This window comes from Manacus candei, unplaced genomic scaffold, assembly GCF_025592945.1.
Source record: "Manacus candei isolate 608988 ecotype Guabito, Panama unplaced genomic scaffold, ASM2559294v1 h1tg000024l, whole genome shotgun sequence".
Lineage (NCBI taxonomy): Eukaryota > Metazoa > Chordata > Aves > Passeriformes > Pipridae > Manacus > Manacus candei.
Genome location: NW_026138072.1, coordinates 4,254,147 through 4,274,945, shown reverse-complemented (window position 1 = coordinate 4,274,945; position 20,799 = coordinate 4,254,147). Strand labels below are relative to the sequence as shown.

At 40.2% G+C, this 20,799-nt stretch overlaps 1 protein-coding gene across 1 annotated transcript in view; it reads right to left on the bottom strand.

Annotated features, from left to right (window-relative positions):
• Positions 1–20,799, bottom strand: part of ANKDD1B (ankyrin repeat and death domain containing 1B) — a 28,497-nt gene that overhangs the window by 1,649 nt on the left and 6,049 nt on the right. Inside the window, exons 3-14 of the mRNA XM_051788192.1 lie at positions 19,924–20,022; positions 14,683–14,781; positions 14,486–14,590; positions 12,640–12,738; positions 12,169–12,267; positions 10,195–10,293; positions 9,225–9,323; positions 7,600–7,698; positions 5,938–6,036; positions 3,546–3,641; positions 821–1,019; positions 26–157 (exon numbers count right to left, since the gene is read on the bottom strand). Of these exons, the coding sequence (XP_051644152.1) occupies positions 26–157; positions 821–1,019; positions 3,546–3,641; positions 5,938–6,036; positions 7,600–7,698; positions 9,225–9,323; positions 10,195–10,293; positions 12,169–12,267; positions 12,640–12,738; positions 14,486–14,590; positions 14,683–14,781; positions 19,924–20,022 (1,324 nt within the window). The remainder of the gene's footprint in view (positions 1–25; positions 158–820; positions 1,020–3,545; positions 3,642–5,937; positions 6,037–7,599; positions 7,699–9,224; positions 9,324–10,194; positions 10,294–12,168; positions 12,268–12,639; positions 12,739–14,485; positions 14,591–14,682; positions 14,782–19,923; positions 20,023–20,799) is intronic.

Here is a 20,799-nt window from a genome sequence, read left to right as displayed (position 1 = left end):
TGTAATGGGCTCTGTATCAACTTACCAGCTAAAGGCTGAAATCCTGCTGTCATGAGATCTTCATATAGATGTTTGACAGGATTCTGATGAGCCAGCAGCGTCCCATGTAACCAGATGAGCAACATTCTGTTTCCATGTTCCTTGTAACTTTTTTTCCCTATGCAATACACAAAGTACTTGTTCAATATGCTGGAAACAGTGTATTTTGTGCTTTTGCACTTTTAGAGTTGCAAGAGGATTTAAAACCTGCTCAATTATTTCCCTCTCACCTAGAAGAAAAATGAAGATTGATGCTTATAAAAGTTTTTTTAAAAAAATCCAGTTTTATCCTAACACTACTGTTAAGAGAGAAAAAAATCCTAATACATCTTAAAATTAATTTTTCCTTTCATTTTTGCCCAAGATGTGGAAATATATCCTAGAGTAGCAGTGAACAAGTATAATATGTGCTGTAGAAGTATTGTTTTACCAGCACTTAATATGCCTGAAACCAGAAGCTACTGTTTCATGGCAGCTATGCAGACAGAGCATGAACAAGGTCTTTCTGTGTCATGAGGTTTCCCAGGTCCTCATTTGCAGCATGACCTGCAAGACCCTTCCATGCTGCTCGCTGCTTCTGGTTTTGATCTCCCAAGAGGAAGGTTTTTTCAGGCCAAAAGGGAGAGCAGAAGTGGCCTGTAGTTCTACAGCACTGCTTCCTGGGAACTAGGGACAAGGCTTGTATCCCTTCACTATGTGATACTCACATAGTTATAAAGCAACACTGCACTGTGGGGTTTTTTAGCCTACATATTAGGTCTGGCCACTCAGATGTTACTACCTGTCCACTGTTCTTCAATGGCTTTAATTTGTTCATCTGTGAACTTCCAGAATATGGCCAGTTTTTTCCATTCACGGGGTTTTAAGTGGTTGTACGCTAGATTCCAAAGGGAGGAACGGATTTGCTTGGTCTGTATACTGTGATCTTGTTTGAAGGAAAAGCTGAAGTCTGAGCCATCATCGCTATGAGCTAGATGTGTCTGAAAAAGAAAGCAGGTGATAAATCTTGTAAGAAAACCTTTGCTTACTGAGTAGTGGACGGTGTCCTGGACAACCAGGTGTAGCTACTGACAGGTGATTTGCTCAATGCCTGTAAAGGAACCATGTATGGCTCATAGAAACAGAACTGACAAAGTCCTCCCTTTGCCGCTATGCCTTAGTAAATTAATTGCAAAATAAGCCACTTTCTTTCTCTGGTATTTGATACACAAAAGCAAAGTAACAGCAAATACTGTGCCAGCACTGCTGTGCTCCTTGACTCTGTCTACTTTATATGTCACATTTTGAACATGGTTGGGTTTCAGGCACAGTTCTTACTCTTTCCTCTTGCTTCTAGAAGTGCTGATCTTCCTCTGAGAAGAGGCACCCACCCTCAGTGAGGCACTTGCTCAAGCTGTTCCTGCCTCTGACCTGTCAGCTTCATGTGGCTGAAGTGGAGACTTGCAGATCCTTTGCTGGCAGCATGAGCTATTGGTTTCAACATGCAGAACCCCGTTCTGCAAAATGTCTTAACAGCAATACACACACACACTTTGAACCTGAATCTGGTTTCATTGCCAGATAGAAACCAAAACCAAATGGATTTTACCCTCCAGATTAAGTGATGTTGCTACTGTATGTGTAGCTCACCTGAAACAGGAGTGATGGGGTTGCTTCTTGTTTGGGCACCTTTGCAAAAACCATGTCAATCAGTGGTTTCAGCGCTGAGTGGTGCCCAGGGAACAGTCTCATTCCTAAGTAGGTAAGCTCAAACTACTTCTATATTTCATTTTGTTTATGTACTGGTCCTGTCTCAAATCAATCTCCAAAGGGAAAAAATGTCTTCAGGATTTGATAGTGTTGATAGAGGATTACAAAGCAGGTACTAAGCAAAAAAGGAAATGAAAGCATGCCACATTAAAAAGTGCTAAGCATAAAGTACTTCGTTCCAAATTAAATTCAGAAAAACACAACAGGATTGTTTCCTATACCTTATGAGAGTCTTAAAGAAAAAAACAGTCTCAGTTCAGTAACTAAGCATTATCATGCATGTTTGATTCCATTCATCTGATGCAACTCTAAAAAAATGTTTGCAACAGCACAGCTTTGCTTTGCTGCTAATTCTGTTTTGAGGCAATGGCAAGGTGGGATAGTAAAAGCAGCTCTCAAATCCAGTCAAATCCAGCCTGGACAATGATAGGGAAGAGTTGGGTAGAAACAGTAAATAGGAAAAAAGGTCAAACAGAGAGATGACACTCATGCATTAGTATCATGTGCCTTTCCTCACATCTACATGACATTTCCTTTTGTAACTAATGCTTTGTCATAGATGATAAGTCAGCTCAATGTAATAAAAAGACAGTTCTTAAAATAATGGTTCCAAATGGTGTAGTTTCCTGTGTGGTAACACCACCTGAACAACATCATATTCCACAGCTGTAAGATCTAAGCTGCTCCCAAAGGCTGTGCTCTCAGCTTCAGGCAATAGGATACGAACACTTATGTTTGTATTTCCAAACATCTCTGGTGCTCTTGTAGAAAACCATCTGCTTAACTATCTTTTTTTTCTCTTCAGGCAATTCAGTACACAGTGCCAAGAGGTTAGGAGCATTATGGGCTTACTGCTTTCAGACTTGTCATGTCTTCTGTGGCAACAGCTGACTTCACTTCTAATTCCCCTTTAAGCCAAAAGAAACAATAACATAGCTGACAACTCCAGCTGAACTGGTGCAAATCAAATAGGCACAATACAGAGCATTGGGGGAGGCACTTTTCATGATAATTAATCTAGATCCATAATTTATGAGCCCTGTAACATTAAGTGTCATTAATTTGGCCACACAGAGCAGGAGTGGGGTGGTAAAAGCGGCTAATTCTGTGCCTGCACTGGGATGGGATCAGTATGCTTATACACTTGGCTAACTTAGTGAAACAAACACTGCCTGGCAGGAAGCAGGAGTGAGAATGAAGTCACAAATTGGTATGGCAATTTGGCCCTTTAGGGAGGCCCAGCACTATGCAGCCTACATTTAAGTAACAACTAGGGAAAGAAAGTAAGAAATTCAGACAATCTAAGCTGTGTCCTTCACTTGTTGCTGTATTCTTTTCCATTTCATTGATTTAATTTTATAATTAACACAAAAGGAACAGAACAGGGAGCTTCTGCCAAAGCAGCTGAGCCCTTGGTAACAAAGGAGTGACAGACATCTGCACTCCACCATTTTTCAACCACAGATTCTACTGTACCAAAGGATCCAGGGATCAGCGTGGATCCAGATTATCCCAGCTCTCATGCTGATGGCACAGATTGAATTTAGTTTAGAATCTCCCTCCGCCCCTTTGTCTCTCTGTGTAGAGCACAGTGCAGGAAAATGTTAAGATCTGCCTACATTTTTAACAGCTAGTCAGGAATTAAGCCTGCATCTTGCAGCCTGCCAAAAGGAACTACCTCAAGCAAAAGACACTTCAAAATCAGAATTGGCTTTTCCTTTATCGCTGTATTCAGTGTAATGAAAGATGCCTCTTACCTGTTTCATGGTGTAATACCTTTCTGCTTTAATGATCATATCTACAATGAGGGCATGATTGCTCCTTGATGCCACAGCTAGTGCAGTTTTTCCATGCTGGAAGTAGAGACAGTGAATCAGAACATTATCTCAGGTAAGTGTATCATAGAAGAAATGCAAAAACAGTTCACAGAGACCCATCTTTTTTTTGTTGGGTGTTTTTTTTTTTTTTTTTTTTCCCTGGAAAAGGTATTTACTACAATTTTATGGCTTTTGAGTAACTACAATCCAAGTTCTATGCTCTGCATGAGCTCTATCCCCTCAGCCCAGCGGTGGTCAATTTCTTTCCCACACTAGACTTCCCTCTAAAGAATTTCTAGTGAGGTATGGCTGCTTTCAGAAACCTCTTGCACTCAGACTGCTGCATACTTTACACCAGCTCGCACTCTCCAGTCACTGCTTCCAAGTTCACACAAGCCCAGGCATCTCGAATTGAAAATTACCACAATACAATCCATTCCCATGTAATGGTTAAACTGGCATTTCAGATGATGGGCTGGCAAAGTTGGAAATTGACTTTAAGGGCAAACTTGTGCCTTGTTTTATTTGGTAAAAGAGGTTAGCTCACAGAATGAAAAGAGAATTACTTTTCTCATGACGACTGAAATAAGCACAACTATAGGATGATGCTTCATGGGTAGTATGGGCAGCCACAGTAACTAAAAGCCATTGCTTTAAATCCAGCTGCAGAGGTCTGCTCGGTCTACCTGAACCCATCTCTGCTGTCAGCACTTCAGTGTAAAGGCATCTCAATGGCTCTAAAGGGTTAATTCTGCAATGGTCTGTTCTCAGATTTGCACTGAGTGTAACTGCCTTGGATTTAAATATTCAGGGTGTTCTCCACATATCAAGTGCTAGGCATTCTAGAAAATTAGACCTAGCAGAAGCCAACCTCTTAATTAGAAGATGCAGTAATGAGGTATTTCAACTATCTAGCTGCTACAAAGTTCCCTAGTATACTCTTTTTGAGGTGTAGCTCCTAGTTCTGCTCACGATCATTCTCGTTTTTAGAAAAGCATCACACTGGAAGCCAATGAATTTACATTTCATTAAACCTTTAAGGCATAGGCTTGCTTTGTATGTGAAGAGTCCAGAGACCATAAGAGCTCCATGAGTTTCACCTCTAGAGGGGTGCTCTACATTTCGCAGGGAGGCAGAGGGGGTGGGTGTTTCTGGCCTCCTGTGCTGGTGCAGGCATGCTGGCATCCTGCATGCACATGTAGCATGGTAGTCTTGCACACAGGGAGCTCTCTGTGCACTGTCACTCACAACCAAAGACAGTTTTATCTGCAGATGGGAAGAAGGAAGAGCTCCTGAGATAGCATTTCCTTTGCTCTAACAGCTTGCAACTCATGCAGATGTATGACACGCTCTGGAGACTGAGGACTCCTGCTGCCAGGGTATGGAGGCCAGGACAGGCCAAGACAACAGGACAGGACAACACTGTGCAACAGAAGCAGGCCCCCCTGTTTCTTGTCTACTGTTAGTCAGTTTTGGCATCTCAGTACCAATTCAGTTCAACGGGGACTGTACTTGCAAATGTTCCCAGTGGAGGCATGACCTCAGAGGTCATCCAGCAAACAGGCAAGGAAAAAACTACTTCAAGAAATAAAACCAGTGCAGAAAGGTGACACAACTTGTACTGGTTCAGAGCCAAATTCTCATAACAAGTCATGAACTCTATCAAGATTGCTGTAATACCAGGGCACTATCTATCCCAAGACTTGTAGGTGCTTAAGGTCATAACAAGCAATAATTGACTGTGTCTGCTCTTAGAATACAAAGAGGTTGAGAAAATTTTCCAGTGGCTAAGGTGCTGTCTAAAGTGAACAAGATTTCATTCTGGGTTAGCCCATATGAGAACTTTAGCTCTCTGGCAAGTGTAGGCATGATTCTGAATGAAAAAGCTTAATTACAGTGCAGCATCTTACCTCAGCCTTCCAAAACACATCAATGCCCATGCTCAGAGCCCCAAGCCTCATGTCAGGCTAGGGAAAAATGAGACAATCCTAGTTTGCAAAGCTTCACTTCTCATGAGGACAGTTTTGTAAAGGAAAATTACTTTTTATAAGTTCCTAAAGAGCTAGATTTTTCTCATAATAAACATCAAATCCATCAATTCAGTCATACAGAAAATCTGTAATAGCGGTAACTGTAAAAAGGGGAAATTCAATCTAGCAAATTTGTAAAAACTGGGTTTGGTATTCTGTCCTTTAAAAAGCACTTGCCTATCAACTTTGCTTTGGTACTTCTTCCAGCCATTGCTCTTCTTGCCTCAGTCTTTCCAGGCTGAAGGGTATAAACCAGAAAATAAAATCATATAATCCTTGCATGTGTGAGGAATGCAATTTACCTTATCCATGGCCTTGAGATCACATCCTGCCTTAAGCAGCACTTCCACCAACTCCACATTACCAAGATCAGCTGCCAAATGCAGAGGGGTTTCCTGCCTCTGGAATTATAGACACCAAATAAATGTAATGCATCAAACTCCCTCCCAGAAGCAGAATGCTCTCAGGCTGAATCTAAAATTGATTCACAACAAGAGGCAGCCTTAGTGAGAAAACACAGAATGAAATAATTTAACTTCTGAGTGATCTACCTGCCAGTTTTATTTCAGGTAAACAAGACAGCACATGGGATCTCTGTAGGAAAACCAGACAGAAGTTCCAGCTGGCTCAGGAAAAGTTGCTGCAATGCCCCTCTAATGTATCATAAACTAACAAGTTCTCTCTCTTCGCTCTTAAAGCAAGGTGTTTTGGGCAGAGTGCTTCATGCAACTGCCAACCTGCATCAATATTATCCTCTCAAGTAACCTCTTCCCTGCTGAAATGCGTTCCAAGACAACTAGACATCCATAATTTTCAACATTATGATGCAACATCCACAACAGGGCTTTTTAGCGAGCCCTGCCACAAAATGATGGTGAGTAGCAGAAGTCTACCTGTTTCCTAATGAGTTCAGCGAACTTTAACTATGCCACCTGACAATCAACTGCCTCTGGGTGAATTCCTGTGCAGCATTTCCAATTAGTTGTTTAACCTTATGAACAATAATCAAAATCACACTCATAACACACTCTAGTATGAACAGTGTGATTACACAAGGATATTCAAGGAACCAAGTAGCTGTTACAAGAAGGTGGGGCAGACCTATCATGGAGGATAAGAAGGGGTAGTGCCATTTGTTCCTCTTTCCACAAAGCACCTCTCCAAGGAGGAAAGGGAAATGGTGTAATTGTTGATTTTCTTCATGAGAGTACCCAGACAGTGGCATTCTAGGGCCCAAAAATACCAGATTAGGCACAAGGGCAGTGCTTTTATCATCACCCTCACAGGCAAAGAAATACAAAGTGACACACACAGCAAAAGCAGAAAATGGTCATTAACAATTGTAGGAGGATTTGTACAGAAAAAACATGCTAACTGATTGCATCACAGAGACCTATGACATCATCATTCAGGGTGTTGCTGTGTAGTGTGGAGCAGCACTTCACTCAGCTCTGCTCGGCTGTGTCCCCTCTCAGCTCCCTCAGCACCCCCCTGTATTGACCTGGGGGCATGGAATGTGAAACAGAGAAATCCTTGGTACTGTTCAAACACTGCTCAGCAACAGTTTTAACTCTGGTGTCTTACTAGCATGGCTCGGTCACAGATCTAAAACACTGCACCCCGTGGGTTGCTTTAAAAAAAGATTCACTTCTTTCCAGTCAAATGCCACGCTGCACTGGGTTTGCCTCTGAGGTCAATACCATTGAGACAAATATTTCTGTCATTTATTGCACATGAACCGTAACACTTGAACAATAAATTAATCCATTATCCTTATCTTCCACAAACAATATTAGCATAGCATGTACCAGTGACTAATACAAGCAAAAAGATAAGGAGGGAACCACCTCTTCCTTCCTACTTTTTTGCACTCCAAGCTCATAAGGCAAAAAAAAAAATTCAAGCAAGATCCACATAATCTCTTCTTTACCAATGAAATTGTGTTAATTCCCAGTTTTTCTTACATTGTTTAAGGAGTTTATATCATGATTGGCATCCAAAAGGCTTTTTACTACTGGTAGATTGTTACCGATGACTGCTAAATGGAGAGGGGAATTCTTCTGCTGTGGAGGGAAAATAATAAACTGTTATGGTTGGGTACATTATTAGAAGTTTATTCAAACAAGAAAGAGGTTTTAATTGAAAACTACCCATTGCAAAGGCAATATGCTCTAGCAGAGCTTCAAGATTGCAGAAAACACATCTCAATGTGCAGTTATACCAGAGATGGTAGCCTGCTCCTACAGCATCAGGTAGACAAATACAGCTGAGAAAATAGAAATATGGAGTTGTATCAGTGTGTCACCATTTAGGAATGTGGCAAGGCTCTCCTCTTAAGTCTTCCTACCTGGGCTGTGCTGCTATCCTTGGCAGAGAGATTAGGGTAATGTTAGGGCTCCCTCAGAACATTGGGTTTGCCCTTAGTTGAATAGCCTGAAGACAGATTTATTCTGTATTTGGTAAACGGATGTCAAAACCTACTTTCCAGGAACAAACACATTGGTGCTGGAAATATTCTTTGTACTAAACTGACTTGCTGTCATATTTAGAGCAAGTTACAGCTGGTAAGAAATTAAGGGTTTTTATTTGAGTGATTATTTATTAAAGTAACTGGGCACAGGTCCAACACCAGTCACAATCCAATCATCTGGTTGGCAAGTTCACTTTGGATGTTGAACCTGTGACTCATCAATTTCTTGTGAAATACAGTTAAAGAATAATTCCATACCACTACTATTCATGGGTGCCAGACACCAGTTCGGTGTCTTTATAAAACACAGCCACTTCTTCAGGGCTACAGAAAAATAAAGGAAGCTCTTATGCAACACCCTGCTGGAAATGTTTTCAGAATGTAAATTATGATTGCATGAGTTGCTTCTCCTACAGAAAGCCAGTGAGAACAAGTAGCAAAACAACTGCCCAAACTTTAAATCATTTCCAGCACATCATAAATTTTTCTTCCTTGATAACTTCCTGCAATAGGCCAGTGATCACTGCCTGTCATGAAGCCGAGATGCCATTTTCATCCTGTGCTGTAGAAATGGAAAATAATTTCCTATTCATAGCAAATCTCAGGCGTAACAAAAACTCTAATATTTAAACTGAGAGAAGATTTGCATAATATAAATACCCCTTCTTTTTAAATCCCAAAGAATGGTGGCATGCAGACTTTGAGGCCATTGAGTGTGCATTTACCTTCAAACGGTGACAACACCAAAGTGTTTATGCATCTTCTAGTTATCTTTATTCAAAATCCATTACGAGTGTTAACTCTTTGCCCACAGCACACAGGGAGGCCTGCTTTGCTAGTTCAAGCAGGGTACTTTGCTCATCTTCTCCTTGGCTTAGCCTGGCCATGTCTACACTGCACTGGACTAGTCTGCTCAGGCACTCCCTGGGTTGTGCAACAGGACCTTGTCTCTATTGGTCTATACATGTTGCTAATCAATATCCCAACTAAGTGATAACGTGTATAGTATAAAATTCAAGGAGCTACTCAATGTCCTTTGGCTGTCTGAATTCCAAGGAAGGCCACAAAAGACAGGACAGGCTGAGCAGCAGCAGAACAGTTATTCTGATATACACTCACCTCGGATTTAGGAACCAGGTCAATATTCTTATCAATAAGAAAAGTAACCAAGGATAGATGTCCATTCTGAATTGCAACCTGCAAAGCACTGCTATCATTCTGAAAGAAATTTTGATAGACAGCAAAAACTTACATTTTTATTGCTGAAAAAAAACCCAGTACTAAAGAGAGCTACAAATATAGGATAATCTTCCATTTAAGTTTGTGTTATTATCCTCTCTGTGAAAAAAAAAAACCCTTTGATAAAATGATACTAAAAGAAGTGGATCAGCAGTCAGGATGATGTGCAATTGCTTTTGTCAATAGTGAAGGAATTTCCCATTTTTACTATATCACAACAAATATGCTAAAGAACACCAGTATCCAACAGCCCTTTTCAATTGTCATCTATACTGAGCCATGGACAACAACAATGTCAATACACATCCTAGTCTGTTAGTTAGCCTGTTAGACCTTTACCAAGCAAGTACACTCACATTAACAAACTTTAAAAATAAATCCATAGAACATTTTTACATAATAATTCTGTGTAAACAAACAAGCGCTCAGTCTACCGGAATCATAATCCTCTTGCAGCAGGCAAGCAAAGGTCATTCAGCAGATGTGAGTTGGACCAAAGTCCAGGAACCAGATGTGGATAACAAGAACAAGAACATCAGATCAGTCACTGCCAAAACATAGGATTTTCAGTTACCCTAGTCTGCTACATTTTCTGGTCATATGATGTACTATTGGGCATACAGTGAATAAACTCCACCACAGTACTCTTTCAAATAAATATAATGCTATTTTTCTTCCACATCAGTTTTATTCTGTTAGTACTCTCTACATTCCCCATTCTATTTTATTATTTTTCCCTATTTCATAAAAATAAGCAGAGCAAATACACTTTTAGTACACAGAGAAAAGGGAATATAATGTCCTTCCCCACTGCCTGGGATGTCCCACTACCTGTGTGCTGTGTACATACCTGAGTTAAAACATTGATGTCACTCCCTGCATCCAGTAAGAGTTCAGCACATTTTTCATGACCTCCTTTAACAGACAAGTAAAATGGAGTTTCTCCGTTCTAGACCAAAAGAGAGAAAAAGTCTGTTCCCATTTAAGCCACATGACTAATAAGACTGTGACACAAAACACCTCTGGTAGGCTCAATCAGGCTCTTCCAGCTCAGTACAAAAGGTGAGATGGTCCCAAGAGAACACAACCTGAATGCTCCTAAATTAGCACTTGAATGATGTGGCAACTCACCAACAGTTCAGTGACAGATGGCATTTATGTGGACAGAGGTACAGTAATGTTTAATGATACAGAAAATTATTTAATAATTATTCATATATTAATATTCATAAATATTAATTGTGTTGCTTTCAAAGAAGACTGCTGAAAACAGGCACAGAAACAAAGATGGTGGGTAGCAGTTGTTGCCGGTCAGCAACAGCATGATAGAACATACAGTAAGTACTGAATTCTGTCAGTATAATGCCATGGATTTCTGACAAATTGCAAACACCTAGTGCTACTTATAAGGAGGATTTTTAATAGAAATAATCTTATTTCATATTTATTTCAAATCTTCTCACACCAAAAGAGTCTCCATGTCTCCACAACAAATCTCTAAAATAGCTAACATCAGCTGCACAATGATCTACTCCCTGCTTCTAAACTCCTAAAATACACAAAGGTTTAATAAAAATTACTCTAGTGTTTTAACATTCACAAAAGCTTTAATAAATCCTGTCTGTACTTTGCTTAAAATCACCGCACCATTATTCTGGTAAACTGAATATATTTTAGTCCTTTGCTCATGCTATGGAAAGAGAGATCGGTTTCTACACCACCCAGAATATGTCCAGCTGGAGGGGAAGGTCACTCCATTAGCCATGGCAAGGCAGGGGCACAAGCAGAACAAGCTTTGTGTGTAGAAGCAACATTCTTAGACAAGGCTTGGAAACAAAAGGGCTCCACATTTCAAAGAGGCTTGTGTGCCTCTTCAGCTTGCATAGCTGAAAATAGCAGACAAGTTGGGTAAGAGAGAACCTCTCCACCCACAAATCTGTTGCTGATAAAGGAAGAAGAAGGCCTCAGGTAGAAGTGGGTGTCCCTTACTCATTTCACCCACTGGGCCAGCAGAACAGACCATCAGCCACACAGTATGTTCCCACAGTGGGCATGACAGCCCACAACAAGGGAAATTACCTTGCTCAGTTTCTTCTAGCTGCCCCATAGAAGAAACAGGAGACACAAAGACACTTTGGAAAGCAGGAAAGCTGAGATGAGCAGCTAGTGTGCATTTCCTTTCTCTACTCCTTGTTTAAGCCTCAAAATTAAGCTCATGACTGCATCAGCTCAAGCATACAACCTTCACAGCTAATATGCAACTGATGAATATGTCAGCTGAGCTCACCAACACTAACCCAGGAAAGCAAAAGCAGGTAGGCAGTGTTTGAGCCAGTTTCACGCAGGCAACTGAGTTCAGACAGCAAGGTGCAAATCTGAGACCTCCTTGCTGAGGTATCTATGATGGTAAATGCTTGGTATGCAAGTTGAACTGGTCCAGTGAATAGCTTGAAAAGCACCAGAGATGCTATATGTGAGATGCTAAAAGGAATGGGATCACATGGTTAAAAATGCTGGACAACAGAAAGCAAAGTGGAGGTTAAGGCCCTTCTGTGTTTTCTTCTACGAGTAGTTATGCAAGGGCATGCCAAATGGAGGGGAGGTCATTGTGTGAGGAATAGAGGACAGAGAAAGAGACATTGAATGAGTTAACAGAGGTTAATTTATTGGACAAGGAACAAGGAAACAGGATGCAAAGGTACTAGAAAAGCAGCAGAACTAAGAAAGTCCACTCAGTGCCACATCTATTCTTTTGAAATTTTATTTTTTGGACAATTTTTCATGTCTCTAATTTTATCTCTTTCAGTAGTTTCAGTGTCCTTACCTGATTGAGGTCATTTATTTCCTCCCACTGTTCAAGCAGAATTTCTACAACTTCACTGTGACCATTTTTGGCTGCTAAATGCAATGCTGTGTTTCCCTCCTTGAAATTAAAAAGTCAAATAGTATTAAAATTTTAAAACACAGAATAAAGTAAATATATTAACTAAAACCAACACAAAGCCTTTGATCTTTTACATACAATTCTCTCTTACGTACAAGGAGAAGGAGGCAGATCCACAAGACACATTCCAAGATTGAGACTAACTGGAAAAGGGCCTTTTCACATGTAGGCAGACATGATCTTGTTGATCTAGCTGGTTTTCTGAAAACTTCAGCATGTACCAGCAAAAAGACTGGGTTCTGCAAATATGGGTACTACACCAAGCCCTCAAGACCAATGATTTAAAGATTAATGGCCAAAACCTGGGTAAGCACATTTGTAGTTGTATTTCTGTGGAAAAGAAATCTTTACCTTATCTTTTTCAGATGTGAACAGTTTCAGAGCAATCAAATTGTTTATCATGTCAACATGGCCTTTCTCAGAAGCCAGAAGAAATGGCTTTTTACCTTTCTAGAAAACAATTATGGAAAGAAACATAGTGTTAGAGAAAGTAGAAATACTTGCTTCTGGTTACTAGATTCATGGCATGCATATGTGTACATGTATCCTACATAAAAATGTATGTATCATAAGACTAAGGAGATTAATAGAATAGTAGATATACACAAGAAGATTAATAACTAAAAATATATAGTTAGTGTAAGTAAACAGATTATACATCTTGTATATCCTGAAGAAAATATATGAAAACTGTTTAGAAATGGTGAAAATGTAGAAATTATGCTCAAAATATTTAAATCTTAATTCTTCTCAGTATGAAAATATTTATCGAAAGAACATTAAAAATCTGAGAATGCTCAGAAACAGGCAGTAAAGAAAATTGCAAGATTTATTTCCATGGTGTAACATGTATGATTTGAATTCTGTAAGCACAGACCAGAACTAACATATCTCAGAAGTTTCATCCTGGAGGTCTGAATTTAGAGCTGCACGTTTGGGGGGTTTTTTGGGTGGTGTCTAAATTTCAAACTGTTTACAATTCAACTGCAGAAAGTTATCTTCACATAAAACCATACCACTGTTCAGACAGTGAGGCACTTAACCAACTAGTTAAAACAGCCTCATCTCATATCTAAGAAAAAGAAATGCAGGCAACTAATAGAGAATTATGAAACAACCTCAACAAAGAGAAGATGCTTCTTCACCTTTCTTTTCCCAAGGCCTAAGACAAAAATGTTTGTTTTGTTAAATTAACTCTGTTTTGTCAGCCTTGTCATATGTAAAAAGAATTCAGAATTTTGGGTCAATAAAGTTCAAGGCTGAAAAAAAAATAAAAGAAGGGAGATCTTTGATCATTCTTTTGATGACAGATCTCACAGGAATAAGTTTTCCTCATGTAAAAATAAAATATCCTACTTAGCTATGTAAGCTTTCAAAACAAGATCCCAAGACTGTGGAAAGGGAAAATAAAAACACAGTAAACCTGATGAGGATGAGGTTCTGGCACTGTTGAAGAGTTGGTGCATCTTTTTAGAATGGCTGCACAGAGTTTTATGTTCTATCTTGAAAAAATACGCCCATGTTGGCCATAACTGGCAGGTTTTGGTAAGGGCAGGGGGCTGTGTGGGAGGACATCAGAGACTGCCCTTCCATAGCCATTTACAGCTGGCTCCACAATGGAATGAACTGACCCACCACGTGCCAACACTCAAGCCATCAGAGGAACACATGATATCTCTGTGAAAATGTATTTAAGAAAGGCTGGTCACTGCTACAGGGAGGAGGCACAAGGGGAGATACAGGAGGAGACATGAGAGGATGCAAGAGAGGAGACACAAGAGAAGGTACACCTGCAGGGAGACTGTAGCCCAGGGAAGAAGCTTGCTGAAGCAGAGGAAAAGAGTAAGAAACAAAGAGCAGAAAAAAAGGAATCCACTGTGGACTGGCCCCAACCTCCTCTGCCTCCCATTGCCTCACCAATGCAACTGAACATCACATGCAGCAAAAGCAAGGAGAGCAGGGGAGGAGAAGTTTCTGCAGTTCAACTGAGATAATCAAAGAGGGAGAAAAGGTGTTTTCTCCAAGTGCTTGTCTGGCTGTTTGTTTTACTCGTTTCTCAATATTAAAGTCACTAATTAAAAGTTTATGTAACTAGCAATAAATTTAAATTAATTGAATTTCCCCAAGTCAGGATTGTTTTGTCCTAAACAAAAGCCTCATGATATCAAAGAAATAAACAGAAAGAAACACACTGTACCGCATCAGGCTTGTTCAAGTCATTCAGATGAAGTTCTTGGAGAAAATAATCAACTATTTTAACGCTGTTGTTCTGAGCTGCAAAGTGCAGTACATTCATTCCTTCCTGAAAAACCATAAGTGACTCTGTAAGAATAAGTTTGATTTTTTTTTCCAAACAAACATGTTTAGAGTTGATAAAAATTTGTCATAACAAACCTCATTCTTAGCCTTTTGATCAGCACCTGCTTTAACTAATTTTTGCATTATATCCAGATTTCCAGTCCAAGCTGCAAGATGAATCACTGTCAGGCCATGCTTCAAATAAAATTACAAAGACAGAAATTACAGCTAGGAATTGAATTTTTTAATTGCCTTAAAACATTGCTACTGTAGCAAGCTGTGCAAAGAAGCCTCATGCCAGGAGACTGAAGATAAAGGCTGAGGGGAGGGGGCCTAGCCCACAAACTCTTAGCTTTGTGGAGGCCAGTGGGGAATCTCTGAGTGTGTGATGCGTTTCTCCTATGAGCCAGACCATGTCAAAGGGGTCCTTCTGTGCACACACCCATCACTACCCCAAGAAGGCCTCATTCTGAGCAGGGGTGCCTCTGAAGCAGCCCCCTGCCCCAGCCTAAATGACTGGGAAAAAAACAGCACCTCCAGCCTCTGACCCAAAACTTACTTCTGTCTTGCAGGGTGGATTGCAACAACTACCACCAAAACACCTCACACCAAATTTCTTTAAATCTTACTGATTAATTCAGTGTATCAGGTTCTGCTCTGCAGGCTCTTAGAAAAGCAATATTAACACCTAGCAGTATGAGTGGAATTAAGGAAAATGTAATGCAACAAGACTTATCTAAATGTCCAGTGTGTCCTCTTCTTGACAGAAGGTCTGGCATCTCCAGAGAAGGACTGATCCCATTTTAAGGAAGGGTGGGAGGAGGGGAGGGGGTACTAAATACTACCTGCAAATTATTCTCTCTCTCTCCAGAAACTATGTAGATATTTAGCCCTGGGTGCAGTGGATGACAAATCAGATGACTATATGTAGTGGCTCTATATCCATGAGTCGCCATAATTTTCCATTTAGACTTTTTAAGGTTCTTTTCTCTCAAATTCTCTAAAAAATATTTCTATTATAGGGGGAAAAAGAGAAAAAAGAAAAAAAAAAAGAAAAAAAAACCCTGTTTTTAACTTAGAAACAAAAAGGCTATCTCTACTCTGTGCTGATGCAGCCTCATCTTGAGTCCTGTGTGCAGTTTTGGATGCCACAATACAAGAAGGATATAAAGCTGTAAGAGAGTGTCCAAAGAATGGTCACAAAGATGGTGAAGGGCCTTAAGGAGAAGCCATACAAGGAGTGGCTGAGGTCACTTGTTTTGTTCAGCTGGGAGAAGAGGAAACTGAGGGGAGACATAGCAGCCTCCAGCTTCCTCGTGAGGGGAAGTGGGACGGCAGGTACTGATCTCTTCACTGTGGTGACCAGTGACCGGATGAGGTGATAGTGACTTCAGGGTACTACTCATAAACTATTCATTGAGTAAGAAAACAGTACAGGATGGAAGAGACTTCTGGAGGTCCCACTGCTATAGCCTCTTGCTCAAAGCCTGTCCAACCAGATTAGGTCACTCAGGACCTTCTCCTGGCAAGCTTTGAATAGCCTGAAGATTAAGACTAAAAAACTCTCTGTAAAATCTGTTTCAGTGTTTGACCACCCTGACAGTGAATTTTTTTTCTTCTTCTATCTAATTAGGACCTCCCATGTTGCAATTTGAGAGCATTGCTTCTTGTCCTGTCACTGTGCACCTGTGAGAAGAGTCTGTCTGTCTTCTCTATATTCTCCCCATATGTAGCTGCAGACAGCCATAAGGTGTCCCCTTTACCATTCTTCTCCCAAGGCTGAGCAGGCTCACCTCTCTCAGCACCTCCTCATACACAGTTCTAATCATGCTGCAGTTCTAATAATCCTAGAGGCTCTGCACAGGACTACAGTCTATCAGTGTCTTTCCTGTATTTGCAGAAATTGCAGTGGAAAACAGTGGAGGGCAATCTGGAACATGCATCTGGTGTGCAGGTTATGAGACAAATCTAGGCTTGGGCAAAATTTGTGACTGTTTCAAAAGTCTGCCCTGAAAAACCTTCCTAAGTATGAATAAGGAGAAAAAGTAACTAGAATTGATAGCCTTACACAATGAGACTAGTGGATGAGGGGAGAGACATGAATGTTTATCTCAACTTTCATAAGAGTTTTGACACTGTCCTTCATAACATCCTTCTAGACAAACAGAAGTACAGGTGTAGGCAAACAGGTATACCAAGTTGTACTGAAAGCCAGCTGAACCACCAGGCCCAAAATATTCTTTGATTAGTAACACAAAGTCCAGATGGAGGCCAGTCACAAGCAATGCACACATTGATCCTGGGTCCAGCACTGTTTAACATCTTCATTAATGACCTGAATGATGGGGCAGAGAGCACCTGCAGCAAATTTATAGGTGGTATTAAACTGGGAGGAATGGCTGATAGACCAGATTGGTGTGCTACAATACAGGGGAACCTTGACAGGCTGGAGAAAAGGCCTGGTAAGAAGATAATGAAATCGTACAGGGGGAAATCCAAAGTCCTGTACCTGAGGGGAAGCAAACTCAGGCAGCAGTACTGACTGGGGCCAACTGACTAGAAAGCAGCTTGGCAGAAGAGGACATGAGGCTCCTGGTGGACATTAAGTTAAAGATGAATCAGCTGTGTCCTTGCAGCACGCAAGGCAAATTATATCCTTGGCTGCATTAGGAAGGGCACTGCCACCTGGCCAAGGGCAGTGATCCTTCCCCTCTACTCACTGGTGAACCACACCTCTAGTATCATGTCCAGTTCTGGGCTTTCCAGTGTAGGAGAGACATGCCCCAGGGACATCTGACATACGAGATGTTCAGCAACATGGGACTGTTTAGTCAAAGAAGACTTGGGTGGATCTTATCATTGTGCATAAATACCTGATGGAAGGGAGTGAAAAAGAACCATCCAGATTCAGTGGTGTCCAGTGACAGGGACAGAGGCAATGGGGCAGAAACTGACGTACAGGAAGATTCACTTCAACATAAGAAAAATCTTTTTTGCTCTAAGGATGATCAAACACTGGAATCAATTGCCCGGAGATGTTATGGGGTGTCCATCCTTGGAGATAATCAAAACCTGATTGGATACAGCTCTGAGTAATCTGCTCTAATCAGGAGGCTGGACTAGGTCATCTCCAGAGGTTGCAACCTCAGCCACTTTATATGATTCTCTCTGTGTGCTATTTGGCAGAGGGGAGTCTGGGAGGAGAAAAGGAAGTACAAGGGTAGGAAAAAGGTGAGCAAAGGAAAAGACCAAAAAAAAGGCAAATAAGGCATAAAATCATATGGAAACTAAAAAACGTGGAGAATTGTGTGATTGTGGACTCCTGTGCTAAGGGTGATAAGATGACCGGCAGACCCAAGCTCCTTCCAATATAGCGAGGGACTGCCTTGGACTCTTCATTGGGTCCACCTCTGAAGTAGTTGGGATGGTAGGATGGATAAGAACAGATAAACTTCTACCTTGATATTAAGTGCAGAAGGACAAGAATTGTAGCTTTGTATTATAAGATCTCTTTTCAGTAATTCTGTATCAATGCTAAAAATGGTAACAAACAATAAAATTGTAACTCAATCACTGCAGCTTGGGATTGATATAGTTGTGAATTAATACTACTAATACTATTAATACTAATTAATAATACAATTAATAGTGGTGTGTTTATTGCCAGTTTCTTAGAAATGTGTTTCTTAATCAATAAACATCTTAACTACCTCCATGAGTTACATCAAGTCTCCAATCTAGAGACGGGAGCAACACTTATCTGCTGCTTGGAATGCTGCTCTGTGTTTTTAGCTTATTTTTTGTACTGAGCAGTGTTGAGAGGGCTTAAGACTTTATGCTTATTAATACAAAAAGTATGTCAGAAATCAAGTCACAATATCTTCATGCTATTTCTTATCAGTTGCAAGATCAAACTGATTGCCAGAGAGTACATGAATCACTGTCAAATACAAAATGTAATGTCATAATATTTAAGTCCTGTAAGCTAACTATGATGGAGCGTCTCCAATGGTCTTTCAAAATGATGAATGTCTAATAGAAATGTCTAATAGAAACTCCAACATGCGTGGAGGGTTCCACTGTGGCTTCAATGCAACTTATCAGGATAATGAAAGGACCAATAAAATGTTTTGAGGCACCTCATTGCCTAAATAAATCTGAAAGACTCCTAGTGAAAAATAATTTGCCATAAAGGATAATTTACAATAGATACAGAATAAAATTTACACTATACCCACTGGTACTCTGTGGAAGATCCAGGGATCTATTTCTTAACTGTTAGAGAGCACTAATACTTGAAGAAAACTTCTTGCAGTACTTTTCCATTAGCATTTATATTATAGACAATTAATTTTAAACTTCCATTCAGGCAATGTCTTTCAGCTTGCCAGACAAATGGGAAACGTTGCTTACAACAGTGCAAGATCGGCTTAGGAGTTGATAGGGTCCAGAAGGAGGATATATTTCTTCAGAGCAGCACATGAGGTATTCACTGACAGAGCAGCTCAGGAGCACATTTCAGAGCAACTCAACCAGCATTAACAAGGAAATGGTTACCTACACTGCAAGAACATGCCAAAGCCATGAGCCACTGATAACTGCAACTGACAGATCTCTCATTTTCATTCCAACACAATGTGAAAATAAGGCAGACTTTTCCCTCCACTCTCCACAACCTGGCATTTATCTTATTTATAACTTAAACACTGTTGCATATGGTGGATAAGAAGTAAACAGCAGAAAAAGGTAAAGGTAAATTCATCAATTTTCATAACTCAGTTCAATGGAAAACTCTTGGTTTGAATAGCATATTTATTAATAACACACCATACATTTGGTTTTAATATCTGACTCAAATCTTGCACTGTGGATCACCATCTGGCCCAAGCAAATCAGCCATACATGGATAAACATTTAACATCTTGGAGGCTGCAGAGCAGCTGACAGTTTTGCATTAAGCTACTCACATAAAAATGGAGGTAAAGAATACAAGGAGTACTTTCTGAGCCGCTAGCGATCCCCATAGCTCATTTTTACTTTCAGTGATCGCTTTCATATGAAGTGGCCCATGATTAATTTACAATTACCACAGACAGTGTATTTCAGCCACCCTTGCCATGTGCCGACTCAAGTATTTAACTTAGCCAGTATTCCAGGCAACATGTTTTTCTCTAACAACGTTTTTTCACACAAATGCGTGAAGTTCTAAGGCACACTGGAGTTTTTACAGCAAGCATTTAACTTTGCACAACTGGGAGCAGAAGATAAATATCTACTTTCACTTTTCCCCTAAGGTGTTCCTATACCGTGTGAATCAAAACAAGCAAAACAGCTTACCTGATCTGATATGTCAAGCCTAGCCTTGTGATGAAGAAGGAAATCCACCACTGATACATGACCTCCCGCAACAGCAAAATGGAACGCAGTGCGCTTCAGCTGAAATAAGCAAAGCTTTGTTTGTCAGGTCTGTAATACAGTTCTTTTCCCTGTGCAGGTGATCAGGATTTTGGAATTCTCTGATTATTACCAAATGTACCTGTTACTATATACTATTTCATATTTCTCCTTCAACAGTCACAGTAGGTCTTTACCTACGTTTTTCTTCCCTTGTGGATAGAATTTAAGTATCGATCTTGAGAGAATTCTTTTAAAAACAGAATGGTTTAGTTAGTCTACATAGCATTGTTCCTTCACTGAAATGTCAAAGTGGGATGAAGTATCAAACACCGCCTAGAGAAGATGAATGCAGTACAAGAAGCATCCTTGTTTACTATTTTATTATATGGATTGATTTGAAAAGCTGAGAGCTAGATTTACACAATTAGATTTGCTTCTCATATCCTCCTTTTCACTAAATCTCTGCAAAGCATGACAAGATTTCTCCCTCATTCAGTGTTAGTCACCTTCCCAGACTGAGTCATTATCTACGTAAGTGAAAGCTACCATCTTGCCAGCAGTGAGTAATTTTACACAGGTAAATAGGTTCAGTGCTTATCAGGAAGACTTGATTAATTGCTCTGTAAAGTAATGAATGGTCTGAATTTAAAAGGGATTGTTAAATTGAATTAAACTTTAGTGGAGGGAGTTTGCTTTCAGTTAAAGTCAACATAACTGGCTTTAATATAATTCACTAATAGTTTCCATACAAGGAAGTATAAAGAGATCTAACCAATTAACTTTAAAAGTAGGTTTTGATTTGTTCTCATTCTTCTC